At 46.2% G+C, this 19,436-nt stretch overlaps 5 protein-coding genes across 5 annotated transcripts; 2 read left to right on the top strand and 3 right to left on the bottom strand.

Annotated features, from left to right (window-relative positions):
• Positions 1–1,822: 1,822 nt before the first annotated feature.
• CkaCkLH20_12740 (uncharacterized protein) lies at positions 1,823–3,193 on the top strand (the record flags this gene model as incomplete). Its single annotated transcript, XM_038895452.1, has 2 exons — positions 1,823–2,905; positions 2,960–3,193. 2 exons carry the CDS (start codon positions 1,823–1,825, stop codon positions 3,191–3,193), a joined length of 1,317 nt encoding a protein of 438 aa, XP_038739284.1.
• Positions 3,194–3,368: 175 nt separating this feature from the next.
• Positions 3,369–4,187, bottom strand: CkaCkLH20_12739 (uncharacterized protein; the record flags this gene model as incomplete). Its single annotated transcript, XM_038895451.1, has 1 exon — positions 3,369–4,187. The coding sequence occupies one exon, from the start codon at positions 4,185–4,187 to the stop codon at positions 3,369–3,371; it is 819 nt and encodes a 272-aa protein (XP_038739283.1).
• An 859-nt stretch (positions 4,188–5,046) lies between these two features.
• CkaCkLH20_12738 (Dor1-like family protein) lies at positions 5,047–6,366 on the bottom strand (the record flags this gene model as incomplete). The annotated part of the gene is made up of 1 exon (XM_038895450.1): positions 5,047–6,366. The coding sequence occupies one exon, from the start codon at positions 6,364–6,366 to the stop codon at positions 5,047–5,049; it is 1,320 nt and encodes a 439-aa protein (XP_038739282.1).
• Positions 6,367–7,465: 1,099 nt separating this feature from the next.
• On the top strand, positions 7,466–8,520 carry CkaCkLH20_12737 (TLC domain-containing protein; the record flags this gene model as incomplete). Its single annotated transcript, XM_038895449.1, has 2 exons — positions 7,466–7,948; positions 8,008–8,520. 2 exons carry the CDS (start codon positions 7,466–7,468, stop codon positions 8,518–8,520), a joined length of 996 nt encoding a protein of 331 aa, XP_038739281.1.
• Positions 8,521–9,186: 666 nt separating this feature from the next.
• On the bottom strand, positions 9,187–12,833 carry CkaCkLH20_12736 (cytoskeleton assembly control protein sla1; the record flags this gene model as incomplete). The annotated part of the gene is made up of 5 exons (XM_038895448.1): positions 9,187–9,212; positions 9,274–11,139; positions 11,208–11,265; positions 11,344–12,585; positions 12,636–12,833. The coding sequence occupies 5 exons, from the start codon at positions 12,831–12,833 to the stop codon at positions 9,187–9,189; spliced, it is 3,390 nt and encodes a 1,129-aa protein (XP_038739280.1).
• Positions 12,834–19,436: the final 6,603 nt, after the last annotated feature.

Here is a 19,436-nt window from a genome sequence, read left to right as displayed (position 1 = left end):
CACAGCGGGGCGTTGCGGCGAATTCCCCACGGCCAAGTTTTCATGGAGCTACAGTTGCTTTGTGAACGCAGCTATCAGTCTCGTTGGGGGCTTCGGTTACGGATTCCGTGAGCACATCGCATCGCTTGGAGTTGGTCTCATGTGGCCTTGCCCCATAGTCTTAAGGCATATGTGCAGGCCAGACTCGGAGAAGAGGCAAAATTGGAGAAGCGACTAAATTTAAGACGAGCCTTCGTGGCGGCAGTCGGTGGAAAAGCCGTATAAATGAGAGCATTTTCTGCCAATGGCACGAGTCAATGATGTCGGAGAGAAAAAGCCCAAATTTATCAGTCCAGGGGCGAGAGGTCGTTGCCGAGTGTTGGATGGTTGTCGCGGTGAATCATGACGGAGAGCTGGTTGGTGAGCTTGAGCCTCCTGAGAAGCGTCAATATACGCTCTTCTCGGTGCAGGGCGCGGCATTTATTACTTCACGTACGCACACATTCAAGAACCACGTAAGATAACGTTGCGACCAGTCCAAGAACAACCCATAGCGGAAGGGGGTGACCGGAAAGCTGGAACGCTGCCCCGTCATCGTACGGATGGTTTGTCCGTACATACAAATAGATACCAAGGCAGCAAGCTAAAATCCAGCCCCTCTGAGGCGGCACAGCTCCGGCAAATGGGTACGCGAACCGGGCCGGCCCAGTAAAATAACGACGACCGAACGGACCTTACCTAGGTACTTATGGACGAATATTTAGCATGCCCTGGTGTACTTTACCGCAGAGAGTCTTACCTAAGGTAGGCACCTAACTACAAGGCACTTAGCACTTACCTAGCTAATCCGTCAGAGTGAGGAGACGGGACAAGCCGGTCCAGAAGTCGAGGCTAAGCACGAGGTATGCAGCTGGTTTCCGGGCCTGGTCAGTTGGACGGAGTGGGAGGCACTTTTGAAAGACAAAGGATGCGGGTCGGGATGCCGTTGCAAAACATGAGAGAGACGGATAGATCAATCAGGCTGGATGGCAAGCAGGCAGACTTCCAATTTGCAGTGTCAACCAATTCATGGGATCGGGTGGTGAAGGGCCAGTCATTTCAGGCGCTGGCGGAAAAGAAGTGGGGCACCGGCGTTCCGGCCCCCAAAGAGCGCAAGCCGGCCGTGACATTGGACCCACACCGTCAGCAGCCGTGCAGCCCTACGGCAGAAAGCTAGGACATTAACGGTTAGCCGGTGGAGTGAGTGCACGATTGGGTGAGGAGATGGCGAATTAGCGGATGACAGCGGGCGACAGCGGACGAACCGACGAATCACCGGCCAGCTCCTCCACTGAGGTACTCCAGGCTTCACTTTTCAGCCATCGGGGGGGAAGGGGAGTGGGAGAAGGGGGGCAAGACATTCCGAGTCGCTCCTCCCGTCTGTCAGGTTCCGTGCTCGGCTCGCTCTTCCACCACTACTGTTCCATCTCAACGGCTTCCCCTACCAACCTAGTACCCAAGTAGGTACCAAGGCTTCCCCTCCCCCATTATCTGACCCGTTCCTCGCGCAAACTGACCAACCCAACCACTCCTCTCCATATCCATCCATGTAAGCCGACTGCCATGTCATGTCGCGCGAGGGATCTTGTTGGCCCCATGCCCTAAGCTAGGGAAAGCATAAAGGGCCACCAAGTCTCACCCACCCGCCCCCATCTGCTCTTGTTCTGTTCTCCCCTTCTCTTACAAGTTGCCGGGCTTTATTGCGTTCCTTGTATCCGTTGTTGGCCCCTTCTCAGTCCTGGCTTAGTCGACCGGATACGCACACTTCTAGTGCTTCGTGGGTTTACGACCCGTAGTCATTATCATGAGCTACTATTCGGACGACGAGGATCTCGACATCCACGTCTCGCGCCGCCGCGCTCCCTCGCCCTCACCCGTCCATTACGTCGAGGCGAGACCAAGACCTCGCAGCTACTATCCCACCGCCGCCCAGCCCAGTTACTTGACTCCGGAGCGTACCGTTATAGCCACGCGCACTCGATCCCGCTCTCGGGAGCGTCGTTCTCCTCCCAGCAGCACTGCACCGACGCAGCCTCCGGCTCCGGTCATCATCAACAACCGTATCTATAACGAACACTCATCAGACGATGAAGACGACCGCCAGCTGCAGTACCGCTCTCACCACCGATCTCGTTCTCGCCATTCCACCTCGCACTCCCGCTCGCCGTCTTCCTCCTATATGACTCGCGAGGACTACGAGGCTGAGCGTGCTCGTCATGAGCTCCAGGAGCTGAGGCTTAACGCGGAGCGAGAAAAGGAAGAACATCGTGTCCAGATGCGGTACCAAAACGCGGCCGAGCTTCAGCTCGCTAAGCGTGATCTAGATGAAATCCGGAACCGTGAGGCCCGTGCCTCGGAACAGAAACGCTTCAAGACTCAAATCGAGTTGGAAAAGTATCAAGAGGACCTCCGAGAGGCCGACGAGGCCAAGGAGCGGGAGAGGGAAGCCGCCGACGCTGTGGAGCGCTACAAGAGGAAGGAGGCTGAGCGAATCGCTCGAGAAAAGAAAGAAAAGGAAGATCGCGAAAAGGAGTTCCAGAGGCGCCTCCAGGAGGAGCGCCAGAAAGAACTTGACCGCCTGGCCAAAGAGAAGAAGGAGAGGGAGGAACGCGATAAAGAGTATCGGAGGCGCCTCCAGGAAGATTTGATCAAGTCGGGTCTGGACGAAAAGGCCATTGCCGCAATCCTGAAGAAGGAGAAGATTCCTCAGCCGCCAAAGCAGAAGCCTGCCCCCGCCCCCGCCCCCGCCCCCGCTCCCATCCATATCCATGAGCAGCATATGCATGCCCTGGTACCTGCTGAGCGTCCGACCTACACCCGCATGGCCCGGAAGCATCTGTCGATCGAGACGCTAAGGACATATCGCGTTGAGTGGGAATTGGATACAGTACGTGGGAGCTCAACCTCGACTCGCTCGTGTATTTTTACTGATATCCAGCAGGATCCCGAGTACGTGCTGATTAAGCGATGGGTTCCTGAGTGGGAACAAGACACCCTGTGGAGGCATACCAGGGCGCTTCGCGAGAAACGGTCTTCCAAGCTGGTGCTGGAGATCGAGGACAAGAAGTCTCGTCGTCACGAACCCGAGTTCGAATGGGTTAGGAAGAAGAGCGACCGCAAGAGGAGCAAGTCCCCAGCATTGCTCATGTATCTTGCGGGAGCGAAGCCAGCCTGATCCGATGCAGACGGTGACGAGGAGAACATGAGTTGGAATTCGAATGGCCTACGCCGGTGAAGCGTTGCTCGGCGTCATTGGTGCATAACATCAGGGAGAGGCGTCTAGGTTGCGATTGTTTGATCAAACGAAGTGAGGTGAGACTTTCGCGGGTATTTGAGCGCCAAAGACAATTCTACGGCTGTGCTCTCTTCGTGGTCGTATTGGTGGAGGGCCAGGTGCGCTCGGATCTTCTAATCAATTCTTCATACACAGTCCAGGCTAAAGCCGAGCTCATTGCCTTCCTGCTCATACGAAGCATGACTCCATCCAGGAGTGAGCGAATGCCCTCTTCTGTGACCATCTTGTGACAAGCCTGATACATGTTTCGATAAATGGTCGGCTGAAGTTGGATTCTCGTCTTGATAGCGTCAAAGGGGTTCGAAATGACGGAGCAGGTAGCACCAGCCATGATGGCGGAGCTGAAGTTGACCACGGTTGCGTGCGAGGTCTTGAAGCCTTGCCCCTCCCGACCCCGAGATGATACGACGCTCAGCCGCTTTTTGAGCAGTTCGTAGAATAGTACATACATGCCTGCGTAAGGGGCGTCGCGCACAGCAGTAGCGCCGAAGCCGGCGAAGAAACCGCGAAGGCCGTGGGTTTTGTAAATGTCGGTCGAGGCACCGAGAATAGACTGGTAAGAATACAGATTCGATTCATATCGAACTTTGATGACTGTCAATGGCATCAGGACAAATCCAGCAAAGGTCCTCGCGACGGCGCCGGAGACAAGGTTGGCCGACGGATTGAGCGTTGGCAGTGACGAGGAATGGGCGGCCCGGCTTGTAACCTGGTCGAACAAGCGCGATTCTGCGACATGTTGGCGGATGGAATTGAGCGAGGTAAAATACAGAGCGGAGCCGAACCCAGTCCTGAGTGCTGAAGGAACTGTGCCGCGCCAGAGCGTCTGAATCTTGTTTGGGGCAACGGCCACTTCCTTGAGGTAGGATGTCAACGAACGATGGCCTGACTGTTGCACCCGCGTCTTGAGTAGGTCTAATGGCTGAAGCAACACCGCCGAGGCCACCCCAGAGCCCAACCCAGCAACAAAATGCCGAGCTGCATGACGGAATCAGCAAATATTAAGGAGAAAACGGAACCCGGAGCAGCATAGTGGGAGAACTCACAAGACTTTGAACGCCCCGAGACCGCCTGTTGAGACATGAGGATGTGGCGGGAAGCAAACAGAAAAGCTCGTCACGGCTCGATGAACCTTTGCCAGCTGGGACGCGAGCACTGGGAGAAGGAATTCGCGTTGGGCAGGCAAACGTTAACAAAAACCGTTCATGAGCGCCGAGGCCATTTTGTCACTCGAAGGTAATGGTCGAGACTTCTGCCAGAGCGGATATGGCGACTATTGCAGGTCACCGCTTTGATTTCTCCAAGGCGTTGGCGACCGGACAAGACACATACCTACCTTAATACTAGGTAGTTTCTAGCTCCGTAGTTTCCTAGTGGGCGGGGTTTTGACGTTAACGCACACATTGTGCCGTATAAAATAATATTATGCATCTATATGAGGTTAAAGGGTACCGGATCTCCCCGTCTTGTGATTCACCTAATCATACTCCGAATGACCCGAGTACGCCGTGTCCTCAGTGGCATCTTTTATGCGCGTCTTTAATTTGCCATTTTGCCATCCCTGGCCGACTCTGTTCAGCATGTACCCCGTGATTCCCCGGTCGCAAGTGTCATCGGTGGATTGAGTCAACACCTCGCAAAACATTTGCCTCGTCCTTGGCGGTCATGCTAGGAGACATAAGTCATTGAACGTGAGAGTCCATTCTCTCTTGCACGAATTGCCTCATTCCTCATCATTCCTTAGACCCGTGGCCTTTGTAGTCTCCAATGACCGATTCGAGGCGGCCCGACAGCAGCCGGTGACGCTTGACGATGTCGACCCATTCCGACTGTTTCGTGACGCCTTCTTCATCGTCTCCAAGTCTCGCCAGCAGTATGCCAAAATCCCCACCAAGTCTTCCCAAACTTCCCGAGCAGTACAAGACCTGGGTCAGAATACTGTCTCGCGCGGCCTGATCCTTGATGATCGGAAGATACTCACTCAAGGTTTCGAGAAGCATCTCGACGAGATGAAGCGGGAACGTCGACAGCGTTGATGGCAAAGGCTGGAAGGGGTCCTGAGCGCTGTCATCTGGCTGATTCGAGTGTGTACTGGTTTGGGGGAAGATGCTCCGAAACATGGAAACGACGCCAAAGCTCTGTTCGCGGAATATCTCGACATAACGCTTGAGATACTTCTCCGTCTGTTGACCGCCAGACCATGACTGCGTGCTGGAGCCTTGCTGTCTCAGTCTCTCTTCGTCGGCGAGCTCGCGGAGAGGCTCTAGCGCACCAAGCGTCGCGTCCAAGGTGGCAACACGACAGCAGAGAAATAGGAGGGAGAGCGTATGCTCTTGAGAGTCGCGGCTGGCAGAGCTCATGGAAGATAGATCCGGAAGAACTCTTCTCAGCCAGCTAACGGTGCGTAGAGAGGCGGCCAGCTTGAGCCCTGGTGATTTGAGAGCGGTGATGAGATCAGCCGTCATTCTGACGATGGCTTCGTCCGCCTGGCGGGAAACCAAGTCGACCAGAGGAGAGTCTGGATATAGGCCGTGCAGGCGCCGTATGTGGGCGTTCAAGTCCAAGGCCGAGGCGTAGTTTGCTGGGACCGTGTTGATGGCGGAGGAGAGTAATGTGGGAAGCTCCAGAACGTCAACGAGCCGCTCGACGTTGCGTAGTAACAACAAGGCGCGCTTCCTCTCAGCGAGATGCTCATTTTCAGCGGATTTGCTGTAGGTTGTTGAGAAACGCAGAGCTTCCGCGTCGAGCTTGGGAATTGCATTGCGAAGGTCGGCCGTATCAGTAACCAGAGTCGGCAGGGTGCGAGCCAGAGTAGTGTGTTGTGAAGCCGAGTCGATGACAGACTTATGTGAGCGCTTTGCAACCCCTTGCAGAGATAGAAGGAGGGATTGGGATGACTGGGAGAGCAATTGGGGCTCCGTCAAAGCGAGTGCTGCTGGGCTCTGGTCGGCAAGATGGGTCAGATATGCCAACTTGGTCTCTCTCGGCGTTGGGTTGCAGTCGGGCACAGTGGCCTGCCTGGTGTCGAGCAAATCGAGAAGGAGATCGGCCATGATTTGACCGTCAACATCGACAAGACGCGTTTGTTCACATTTGGATATCGCTAAGTATACCAGGCGCGGCGTTGGTCGAGGCAAGCGTAGATATAGGTCGGTCGCAATGAGAGCAACCTTCTGGCAAGGTGGTGCTTTGGGTGTGGGCATTACTGTACCGAAGTAGGTGGACATGTGCTTATGGGAAAATCCGACGTTACGCGATTATGTAACTAAACGGCAACTACAAACAGTTGCGTTTATGTAGCCTAGGAGGTACGGGCCTACCTACTTCAGTAGGAAGGCCTCGCCGTAGACACCTTCCATTGGGTCTTCTCTACCTACGCAACGCCGTCTAGCGATGGAATGCAGCAGTCGCGTGTGATGGCATCACCGGATTGCCACCTTTGCAGCATGCGCCCTAACATCTAAAACGACAAGTATGCATACTACCTACCGATGGTCTTGACACATGGAAGAGACCAATGATGAATGACCTGATCTCGTGCCCGCGAGCCGAGCAGCACGTCTGCGGACGCCGGGGCCCTAAGGTAAGGTGGGCATCTAGTGCAGTACCTTCCATTACCTTAGGTACCTAGGTAGGTAAGTTGGTAAGGTACCTGACCTCAAGGTACCAGCTTCATTCGTGCCTCGGCCCCCGTCCACACGGGTATCTGTCTAGTACAGTTCTCGGAACCTTACACACTAATTAAGCCCAGCTTCCAAGGGTCCTCCTCCATCCAGCCTAGCTCCTCCCAACAACCCGCCAAAGTCATCCTTCAGCTCCCCGCGCTTTTCTCTAGCAGCCACCAACGCCTTCCCACAACCTCACGCGAGACTCTTCCGGTCACTTCTTTTGTTCAGCCTCGTCCGCCTTGGCCATCTGACGGACTGGTACTGGATCGACCCGGCGACTGACCGATTGTCCTCAAACGAGGCCTGACGCTTCTTAAACCACGTAGCAGCCCACTCGAATTCGGAGTTTGAGGACTAATCTGCGTCTTCTCACGCCCGTCCTCCTGTCTTCTTCCTCGACTTTCAACCGCTCTCCCCGCCTTTTCTCTTCGACTCGATATTCGATTGCGTCTAAACAAGTTTACGAGAAACGCCCGACAAGAGCATGAAAGATCCTTTCTTTTTCGAGCCCATACCATGGCTTGTGAAGGCAACACAGCCATGGGCTGACTTCCTCTCCCTCCCGTCGCTGCCGCTCCACGTCCACGAGGTCCTCGCCGCCGCCGTGCTCTACTCGATCATCTATTACCCGGTATCTCCCTTGATCTCGCGCCTGCTCGTCGGCCGCAAGTATACCGATCTGCCTAGGAAGAAGAGGGTCAACTGGGACGCACATGTTGTCTCATTCTTCCAGAGCACCCTCATCAACGTCCTAGCCCTCTGGACAATGTATGTCGACGAAGAGCGCAGCCAGATGGACTGGCAAGAGCGCATTTGGGGCTACACCGGTCCTGCCGGCTTGATTCAGGCCCTCGCTACCGGCTACTTCCTTTGGGATTTAGTGGTCACAAGCTGCAACATGGATGTTTTTGGCCTGGGCACGCTTGCTCACGCTGTCAGCGCCCTTTTTGTCTATTCCCTTGGATTCGTAAGCTGCATCTTGTGCCCCACGTTCCTGACAAGCATCTAACCTTTGGTGTCTTCTAGAGGCCGTTCATCAACTACTACGGCTGCGTCTTTATTCTCTGGGAGCTTTCGACCCCTTTCCTCAATATTCACTGGTTCTTCGACAAGCTGGGCATGACAGGCTCCCGTGCTCAACTTTACAATGGCCTGATGCTCCTCTTCAGCTTCTTTTCCGCGCGTCTCGTCTACGGAACGTATCAGTCGTACAGAGTCTTCTCCGATATCTTCGCCGCCATCGATGCCAACCCCGTCTTGCCCGTCAACCCCGACACCGGTGCCGTACTGGTCCCGACTGGCGTCATGAGATTTGCGACGCCGACGTCAACCGTCCCAACTTGGCTGGCCCTCACCTACCTCATAAGTAATATCACTCTCAACGGGCTGAACTTCTACTGGTTCGTCATGATGATTCGTGCTGTGCGCAAGAGGTTTCAGCCGGTCCAGTCATCCGAGAAGGTTGCCATCACCGAGTCCTCGGCCTCGAAGACATCATCCCGCTCCGGACAGACCCCCATTCGGCGGCGAAAGGCATGAAAATGTACGTAATAGACAAACACATATTGCACTAGCGCAATTTTCGACACTGGAGGGGAAGATGGGGGCAGTCCGTCTTCAAGCAAGGTTTCCATAGATTTCGGCAATCAGCATGTCATGTTGATTGCAGCTTCGTCTCTCTTACGCGCATTGGGTTGGCAGTCTCGGAGTTCAGTAAACATTTTTGGCCATGTCTTTGTTCTCTATCAACTCTTCGGATTCCCGTGCACTTTCAGGGTTATTCACATATGCCGTTTGTGGACAACTTGTGACTATTTCAGGTGCTCCGCTGGCAACATCAACCCACTGCAGAACGCGGAACGAGAGAGCACATACCTGTCAGATCAGATCGTGGACGAAGCTCTGTTGAGAACTCAGCGTGTTTCGAAAACTCAGACTCATGCCCAACTAAAGAGCCGGAAAACATCTGGGAAATGGCACGCGATGTCGCGAATTACGATCAGGAGTTCACATCAATCAATACGTGCAAGTGTGAAAATAATATTAAGTACATCTAGGCGTAGAGGCTGGTATAACGGCGGTGAGCATATCTGCAGTGCACCTATGCTATGCAGGGCGTGTCCAGAAAGAGAAAACACAACCAAAAGATCTCGCTCGCTGCAAACCAGAATATACTGGTTATCAGTTACGTCGATGCAGGTACAATTAGAAACCGAAAGGATTGTTTGGAGCTGAAAGCAGGTGTTAGTCCGCAAGCGCGATTGACCGTAGGAGAGGGAACGAATGACTTACTTGCTTGGGAGAGGTTGGCCCGCCGCCCTGTGGGTTGGGGCATCAACTTCTTCGCATCTCCTGTAACACCAAATCGTACGGGAGGTGGGGGCCCTGTCTTTTGCGGCTGCAGAGGTTGAGCCGGAGCACCAACAAGACCAGCGCCAGCCATGTTGTTGAACCCCCCAAAGCCCGTCTGCTGAGGTTGGAAACCGGTCTGTTGCGGCTGAAAACCCGGCATACCTGTCCGCTGCGGCTCCATGGCAGGTGGCAAGAATGAATTGATGCTGCCGGTTGGCTGAGAATTAAATCCCTGCTGGGTCCCGTACTGCCCCGGGAAGCCAGTGGGCTGCGTCTGCATTGGAGAGAATTGACTCTGACGATGGGGATCGGCGAAGGGACTCTGTGCAGGCGCCCCTGTCATCATTGGCTGCATGGACTGCATAAACTGCTGTCCACCGGTTTGCTGCATGTTCGGGTTGAAGCCCATCACCCCTGGAATAGGCTGCTGCTGAGGCACGGGGAAGTTCATCTGTGGTTGCGGCATCTGCTGCTGCTGCATCGCGAACTGCTGCTGCATACGAGCCTGGTTCATCTCGTGCAAGCTTTGACCTGGTGGCGCGACTTGAGTTTGGTAACCCGTCATTTGAGGTGCCAAAGGCGGCGGTGCAAAGGCACTGGGCTGGGCTGACTGAGGAGCCGACAAGGGCCGTGCCGGAGGAGGAGGAGGCATCAGCGCGCCTGGGTTTGCCGCCGCAGCCGGAGGTGCGGGCCTTTGCCTCTGTACAGGCTGCTGCGGCGACTGGACTGCGGTAGGGTTTGGTCGGACCGTGGCAAAGAACGATGGAGTGGCCCCGGTCGGCTGGGGAGCCTGAGCCGATGCTGGAGGCTGTGTGACCGCCGGACTTGGCGCCGGAAGCTGCGCAGTTCGCTGAGGTTCTAAAGGCTGGGTTAGAAGAGATAGCTCCTGCATGGAGCTGGTTAAAGCTGGCATCTGCGGAGCCGGGGTAGGCTGCTGGACAGGTTGGGCGGGAGCCTGTGTCGCGGCGGGAGCCGGAGTAGGAGCAGGCGCGGGAGCCGGTGCGGGAGCGGGCGCGGGCGGTTCTTGCTGTTTCGTCGGCTTCACATCCCACGCATCGTCATCGAAGCCGTTCTTCTGACCTGCCGCGTCCGTCGACGCTGATGCGGGCGACTTTGATGCATACTCTTGGGCCGCACCGTCGTCTTTACTGGCAAAGGCCTTAGGGTCAACAACATCGCTTGTCTGGACAGCGGGTGCCGGCCTGCCCTTCCTAGTGTTGTTCCGCAAGGCGCCGCCAGGACCGGAAAAAAGACCCCCAGAACCACCGTCTCCATCTGCGCTGGCCTTGTCGCCTCCACGGATGCGGCCGAACTTTTGATCCAGCGTTCGCATAACCTTGATGATGTCTCCCTCGCGAAGTCCCAAGTTGCGTAGGATAGAAGCGTCGACATCGGGAAGGACGCTTTCATCCATGGAATCTTTGGAGAATGCCTGCGCATAGCGCTCACACAAGCCGACGGCGACGTCACAAGACAGGAAGAATTGGAACCAGTCATACTCAGGCTTCTGTGGTTGGCCGATCGATGCACCAATCCCCGTGGCGGGTGAGCCTCTGGCTGCAGCGGCCTGGGATGCTCTGTTCTTCTTCACGTTGGACAACGGCTTGTCCTCGTCCAGGGAAATGCCGGTGATTCGTTCGACGTACTCCAGATCCTCCACCGACATCTTGGCTACCGGCACTGCGATCTTGACGCCGTTCATCTTGTGCAAATTGATCTTGCCGTCCTTGAGTCCAAGGAACTGCGCATCGACACTGAAGGACTTCGATCGGTCGGTCCACGTCCTGACTTTGGAGGGGTCCGGCTCTACGTCCCAAACGTGAGTACGTGTACGTGCATCTGCGGAGTTGATTCGAAGTCACGTCTTGACTTACTTGATTTCCCAGAGCGCTGGGTACCGCCTTCGCCACGACCGTTCTCGCGTTTACTCCGCTGTCCATAGTTGTTATTACCATTTTCACTTGCCATAAGACTGCTGCCTCGCTTTGGTAGAGGCATTCCTGGCCCTACCTGCTGTGAGCTGTCCCTCTGAGCGGCTTTGACAGCCTCCTTTGTCAATCGAATTTCCTCCAGGCGGTTCTGCTCGACAGTTGATTTGGCAGCGTTGATGCCAGTGTTACTAGACGGCGGGGTGATGGAGCCTGTGATCTCAATGTAGCTGCTTGGCACCACCCCTTCTTTTCCGTTCTTGACGCGTCGAACTTGCCACCATTCCTCGCTTTTGGTGTCGTCAATGATAACGACGTCGTCGCCAACGGCAACCGTCACTTCGTCGTCTCCTTGGGCCATGAAGTCGTACAGCACTTGCCCCTTCTTTTGGGACTTTCCAGCACCTGCCATAATGACTTCTCTCAAACCCTCGGCTCTAACAGCACCAGCTAATTCACCTAGAGCGCTCACGATTTCCTCAGCGGTATCCTTGGCACCCGCGTGAAAATCTACGCTCTTGCTTGGCCTGACGAGCTCCAGAAAGACGTGCTTGCCCTCCCGGGAGTAGTGCGTCATCTTGTCTGCAGTCCATTCTTGAGAGGGGCCATCCTGGGTGCGTTCAGGGGCAATCAAGATGGTTCCAGTCGCCAGATTGACACCGAGGGTGGTGGGCATCTTCTTGCGCTTCCCCATCACGGACACCATCTCATTGATGTTGTACATATGGAAACCGCCGGGCGCACGATAAGGGGGCTCCTCGATTTCGGGAGAATTGTCGTATAGGTGTGTATCTATTGATCTCTGTGTCTGAATGCGCGTAGGTGCGGGAGCTGGAGCTGGAACAGGGGTAGCCTGAGAAATTGGTCTCGCGGGCAAAGCCGGACTTCTGACAGGCTCGTCGTCTGACGGCTCTGACGGAGATTGAGGCGATAGCGGGGGGCTGGCGGCGCGAGGAGCAGGAGCGGGAGCGGAGCGTCCAGCCATCACTCCAGCCAAAGTAGCGGCTGGGTTCGCTTGGGTACCAGCGGCCGAGTAGGCAGACTCGGGTCTTTCCGAGTAGTTATTGGCGTCGGAAGGCGCGACGGCAGAAGAACGCGACGGTAAGGCTGGGGGTGGCGAGGGCTCGGGAGCGAGCTCTTCCGCCTCACCCAATTCGATGTAGTTGGAGGGGACAAAGCCATACTCGCCCTCCAGACCGACCAAAATCCAGTCAGGATCGGATGTATCGAAAACGTCGATGACGGCATCTTCAGGAAACGAGAGCTCTTCGTCGGTCTGGCGGGTGTATTCGTATAATGCGCGTGCCTTTGCTAGGGGTCGGGCCTGCGCAAGAGTTAGGACTGCGTAAGCTAGGACCCAAGAGACGAAGCTACCTTTTCAACATAGTTGTTTGGAACCAAGCCTTCGGGCTCTTCTTCATCATCGGCGCTGGCCTTCTTCTTGGCTTTCCACCAATCGTCTTCCGAGTTCTTCTCCAGAATGTAGAGCACATCTCCATCGGCAATCGCGAGTTCGCCCTCAGCTTGTGGCGCATAGTCGTATATGGCCTTGTAGACTCCTAGAAAACCCATGATGACTCAAGTAGGGAGAGCGACTGGTTCAGATGCAACGTAATTGATCAAGCGACGGATGTATTGACGTGATGAAGTCGCGGATCATCAGGATGGAACGGTCCTGTCGCAGCAATTGCGAGGGTCGGCACGGTTGTGGGAGGGTTTCGAAGCTCGATGCCGGCGTCCCCGGAGGCGGGAAACTCGGGACAGAAAAGACTCAGTCGAATCGAGTGTTGGGTTTCCTATAACGCAAAATTCGTTAGAAATGCTCCTGCTAGAGACAACGCGCAGTAGTGACGAAGGGTTTGTCATATTGACCGAAATTCACTCAGTCGCGATGCAGCCCGAACACGACATCTCAGCTGTGGAAAGCCCGCACTCGCAGGCAACAGAGAGATGAGTGACGTGGCAAGGTAGAAAAGCTTAAGGCCGGCCGGAGCAAGACAGTGAGTGCATGATGGATTTCGGCGGAGAGCCGCGATGCAAAAGGTCCAGGACGGGGCCGGATAAGACAAGCTTACACGTCATGGAACGACAGCTGTGTAGTGTCGGGATATCGAGGCAACCTGCCAGCCGGAGAAGGTCGGCGCTGAGCTGACCCGAAGACGAGGCTGAATGGGAGCCGGCGACGACGACGGAGAGATGAAGGATTGGCGGTTTCTGTTTGAGTCGCAAATATCGATCGGATCGTGGGCCTTGGTGGTGATGTAAGAACGAAATCCTGGGGATATCGTCAGTCGGGATGGACCAGGGCAAGGCCAAGGCAGCCTTGAACAGGAATGAAACCAAAGGCGACGACGAGCAGACACGGCGGTTGGGCGTACCTTGAGTCAAATGGGTTTGTCAACGGGAGTAGTAGGCCGGGTATCCGCAAGACATTATCTTCACTTTCAGGTAAGGTGTTTGGCGGTGGTGCATTTGGGGGTCAAAGTTCCAACTTCCGAGATTGTGACCAGCGGCACAGTCTAGTAAGGTAGGTTGGGTTGGATGGAGTGCCACTGCGGCTGCCACTGCCACACTTGACTTGACTGGGGGCTGGGGCACTTTGGTAGGTTAGGTTACCTTAGGTAAGGTAGGTGGTAATTAGGTTGGGACCTGGGATGGATGAGGTGGGGGCTGGCTGGCGCTAGCTGGGCGAGCTTACCTACTCCGGGTGTTTTCTCTGTACTGGCTGTCTGTACGTTGGCTAAGCTGACATAGTTCCTTAGTGGAAAATGGTGGGTTCTCTAAACGGTGTCCCCACAGTGGCGGCAGGGTGCTATAGAGGGATATAGTGCTAATATAGTAGGGGTAGTGTTCCGTTAGGTGCTAGCTAGTGCTAAGGGTGCTAGGTGCTATAGGTACCTTAATTAGTATATAGGTATTATAGGGTGCTATTAGTTCTACTAGTATCTAGATTATAGTACAAGTGCTAACTAAAGTGCTATATAGTACTAGAGGTATCTAACCTAGCGCTATAGGTTTCTAGTTAAATATTATATTTAGCTTTTATATTAGCTTTTATATTAGCTTTCATAATATCTATAATTAATTAATATAATATAATAGTAATATATTAATAAGGCTTAGTAATTAATTCTTTTATATTTCTATTACTTATTATCTTAATATATTATTATTATAATATAATTATTACTACTTATCTATATCCTTATCCTTATCTTTCTTAAATATAGCTAGTAGCTAACTATAGTACTCCTCTAAGTCCTTATCTATATAAGCCTAACGCTTAGCTTCCTCTTAGTAATATTAATATTACTAAAAGGTATTAATAAGGTTAATAGCGTTATTATTACTAGACTTATTATATATATTAATATTATTAGTATTATTAGTCTTTTAGTCTTCCTTACTACTACTACTCTCTTACTTAATATTATCCTTAGTATTACTTTTAGCTATCTAGTTGCTTATAATCTATAGATAAATATAATAATAAGCTTTAGTAGCGCTAGGTCTAATACTTTTAATACTAATTCCTTAGAGGGCTAGCTCTTTAATTATAATCTCACTCTTAGTAGGTAAACGCGGTATAACTAGGTAATTATTACTAGCTATAGTTATAAAGGAATTAAAAACACTAGAATATTTAATAATAATATAATAATCTAATAGACTATTTAGTATACTAAAGTAAAAAGAAAATATAGTAAAGGAAATATACTATATAGGTACTTAATCTAATAAAATTACTAGTATAATAGCTCTTAATATTATTATTATAATAAAGTTTCTAAAATAAACGCCTTAGTTTATAAAAAATTATTAGCTACTTTTCTCTATTTATTTATAATATAAACTTTTTAGATTATTATTTTAAGATTTTAAATAACTTAGAGTTTATACTTAAGGGTTAGACGCTATACTTATATAATTAGGATTAAGTTAGTAACTATAATTAATAATATATAATTTAAACTTCTAAATTTATACTTTATAATAATAATAATTATAATTATAATAATAAATTACTAATAAAAACTAAATAAAAAATCTAGTTAGGCTAGATAAGGCGTAAGTATTAAGAAGCTTAGATTCCTAAAGTTAATACTTATAACCTTAACTATTATAAATAAAGAGTAAAAATATATTAAGAATAAGAAAGTAAAGAATTAAGCCTAGAAATAGGTATTTTACTTAGCTCTCTATTATTTATATTATTTAGGTTATACTAATAGATAGAGATAGATAGGTAATAGCTAGGTATTAAATAGGAAAGTTAAGTTATATAACCCCCCTTAGAAGAATATATTTAGTAACTACTAATTGTAATATAATATCTAAAGATAGAGTAAGGGTATTATAATATATAGAAATAAAAGTAGCTTAATAATTATAATAGGATATAAAATAAATAACTACTATTATAGCTTAGTACTACTTACCTTTATATTTAAGAGGGGACTTTAGGATTATAGTATTTATAGACTAAATATAAAGATCATTACTAGGAATAAAAGTATACTTAAAGGACTTAAATATAAAAGAGCTATTATTATATACACTATTAAAGCTACTACTAAAGATATTATTATTATTAAGAGGGAGTAAGAGAGGTTAGTTTTATCCTTAAGTTAATAAGATTAAATCTAATCTATAAAAGATAAATATAATATACTATAATTAAGTAAGTATAAGCTTACTTAACGTTAATAGTAGTAGCTCTCTTATTAAATAGTATATTAGTTATATAGATTATAAAAGACTTTATTAATATATATATAAACTTATCTATATAGCCCTAGCTATTAAAGCTCTCTTAGATAAGTATATACTAGTTATTATCCTTCTTTTAGGACTTAAAACTAATCTTAAGATACTTCCCCTTATTACTAAATATATTTATTTTATCCTTATTAATCTAAAGCTAAAGCATTAAGGAGATAATACTAAGGAAGATAATCTTAATAAAGTAGAAACTATAGCTTTATACCCTCTTTATATAATTAAAGTTAATAATATCCTTTATATAGAAGAATATAGCCTTAAAGATAATAATATTAAGCCTCTAGGTAAAGAAGTTTATTAGCTATTAATTAGACTTAAGAATATTAATATAGATAAGGTTAAGAATCTTAAAGTAAAACTTAATAAGCTTAATAATAAGAGTCTATATTAAGGTTAGTTATATAAAAGTATTAAAAAAGTAGTAGACTTATATAGGTATAATATTAGAGGAACTTTAACTTTATATTCTTAAAGCGCTCTTTAAGGTATTTCTAAATACTAATATAATATATTATTATTATAGAGGTTTAAGATAAAGCTTTCTTAATATAGAAGCTAATAAAGCCCTTTAATATCTAAATAAATAATATTTTATAAATAATAATATTAAAGTAAATAGACTCCTTAGAGGTTATATTAAAAAGTAGCTTCTTTCTAGAGGTAGTAGAAGTATTATTATTATTATTAGTATTATTAGTATTACCCTCTATATTACCCTTAAATCTAATAATAATAGCCTTTTCTATATTCTTATTCTATATAAGGGTAGGAGGGGGCTCCTCTTATATCTTAATAAGGTTAATATAAAATAGCTTATAAGTAAGCTAAAGGTAAGTAGCTTAAATATCTATATTAGAAATAGAAGCTAAAGTAGATAAGCTATTAAACTAAAGGCTAGTTATAATAAGGCTAGAAGTCTAATTAATAAGGGAGCTAGTTAAGGTGCTAGGAATAATACTACCCTTAGTCTAAAATAGACTAGTAGGAGACTCCTAAGTAGCCTTTCTCTATAAGTAATATATTAGTATAGTAATAATAATATAATTATATAATACTTATTAGGAATATTAATATACCTTATAATACTAAGAGGTAGGCTTTATAACTAAAGTCTCTCTCTCTAGAGGATTATACTACTTATTATTATAGTTCTAGCTAGCGCTATATCTAGACGCACTACTACTACTACTACTAAAAGTAACTATAGTAATAATATACTAATTATAGTTCTACTCTTCTCTTCTCTTTTTATATAGTTATTTTATATACCTAATTTCCCTTAATAACTCCTTAACTATTAAAATCTCTATATCTTCTACTACTATAATTATAGTTTAATAACTTTAGTTTTATTAGTAATTATAGGTCCTAAGTATATTAACCTTTCTAGTAATTCTCTATAGCTACTTAACTTAAATTATAAGGTCCCTAGGATTAGAGTTAGCTATAGATCTAAAGATATATCTAGATAATTATAAGATATTATAATATAATCCTAAGAAGATAATAGTACCTCTTAAGTTATAGATAAAGATAGTAACCTTAAAATAAGCTATAATAACCTTAGTATTTTTAACTTTAATTAGGATTAGGAGCCTATAGTATAAGGGTCTAATAGGGGGGACGTTAAATAGGATAATACTACTAATATTAACTCTATCCTTTCTAAAGTAGATATTATTAATAATAAAATTAATAAGTTAGAGCTTAGAGTAGCTACTAAATATAATAACCTTATCTTTAATAGTAATAATAATACTATCTTTACTAGTATAGTAGATAATATTAATATTAATATATCCTAAGCGCTTTTTAATATTACTATTACTATCTACCCTAGCGCTAATATATTATAGGTATCTATACTATCTATATTATTTAGATTTCTATTACTACTACCTATCTCTAGATCTCTTTAGGTATTAGACTTTACTACTTAAGATATATCTATAGTTATCCCCTTTAAATAAGTTAACTACCCCCTAACTAATTTTAAGCTTACTTTTAGTCTTATAGCTTATCTTTATAGTATAAGTAATATAGACTAGACTATCCTTTAAGAGATTTTTATATTCCTATCTAATCCTTAAGAGAAGTAAATACTAATTAAGTAGCTACTTAAAGCCTTAGTAATAACTAAAAAGTCTATTTTATAATAGCTCCTACTTATTATAATATATATTATAGATATACTATTAAAGATTAAAAAGTTACTATCTATATTAGAGATATAAAGAGAGAAGATAAAGGAGTTATAAACTATAACTATTACTATAAAGCTTTACTTTTTTAACTCTATTAGTCTATTTATATTAATCCTCACTTTTAATATTAAGAAGAATATATACTTTAATATAATATACTTTATTAATTAGCTAATTAAGCTCTTTTACTTATATAGCTAGTTAAGATCTATATAAACTATATTAAGTAACTATATATACTTTATTAGACTTAATGATAAGGTTAAAGATATAATCTTCCTATTAAACTTTATCTACTTTATCTATAGCTATAATAACTACTAATATACCTATTAAAGTAATAATATTAATAAAGATAAGTTATATATTAGTAGAGTCTATAGCGTTAATAAGGACTTTTAATCTTAAAAGAACTATAACCTAAAGACCCTATATAGTACTATTATACTATATATATAAGAGGTATTTAAGAAAAGTAATAATAAGCTTAATAAGATAATAAGTAATAATAACTTAATAGCTTCTATAGCTAATAATAAGATTATTCTATTAATAGATAATAATTATTATATCCCTTAAGAGTTTACTATTAAGATCTACCCTATTATAAGAGATATTTATTAGGGTAAGGATCTAAATAACCTAAGTTATATTACTCCTAACCTAAAGGATAATAAGTTATATAGACTAAAGAAGCTATATTAAAAATACTTAGTAAAGTAACCTATATCTAAGAAATCTTTTAATTATTTCCTTATTTACTATATTATTAGTAATAATAAAGAAGTTAACTCTTTATATTATACCTACCCTATTTAAGCTAAGCTTAAGCTTAAGTACTATAGTTAGAAGTTATATATAGATAAGTAGGACTAAATAAAGAATAATAGTAAAGAGGTTATTTCTTATTTTATTATAATATTTATTAATAGATTTAGCCTCTTTTAGAATATATAGAGATCCCTTATTAAATTCTATATAATGCTAGCTAGCCTTAATTACTAAGATTATAACTATTATACTAATATCTTTCCTATCTTCCTTAGTCCTTATAGATTAGTCTTTAAGGAGGTTATTAAGACTACTTTAAAGATCTTTATACTACTAAATAAAGGTATAAATATTATAATTAATAATAAAGAGATATTTCTATTAGTTTTTATATTAACTTATATTAGTAATATACTAT

Source organism: Colletotrichum karsti, assembly GCF_011947395.1.
Source record: "Colletotrichum karsti strain CkLH20 chromosome Unknown Scaffold64, whole genome shotgun sequence".
In the NCBI taxonomy this organism is placed as follows: Eukaryota; Fungi; Ascomycota; class Sordariomycetes; order Glomerellales; family Glomerellaceae; genus Colletotrichum; species Colletotrichum karsti.
Note: the sequence above shows the minus strand (reverse complement) of the source record. Positions and strands in the feature narration are given on the sequence as shown.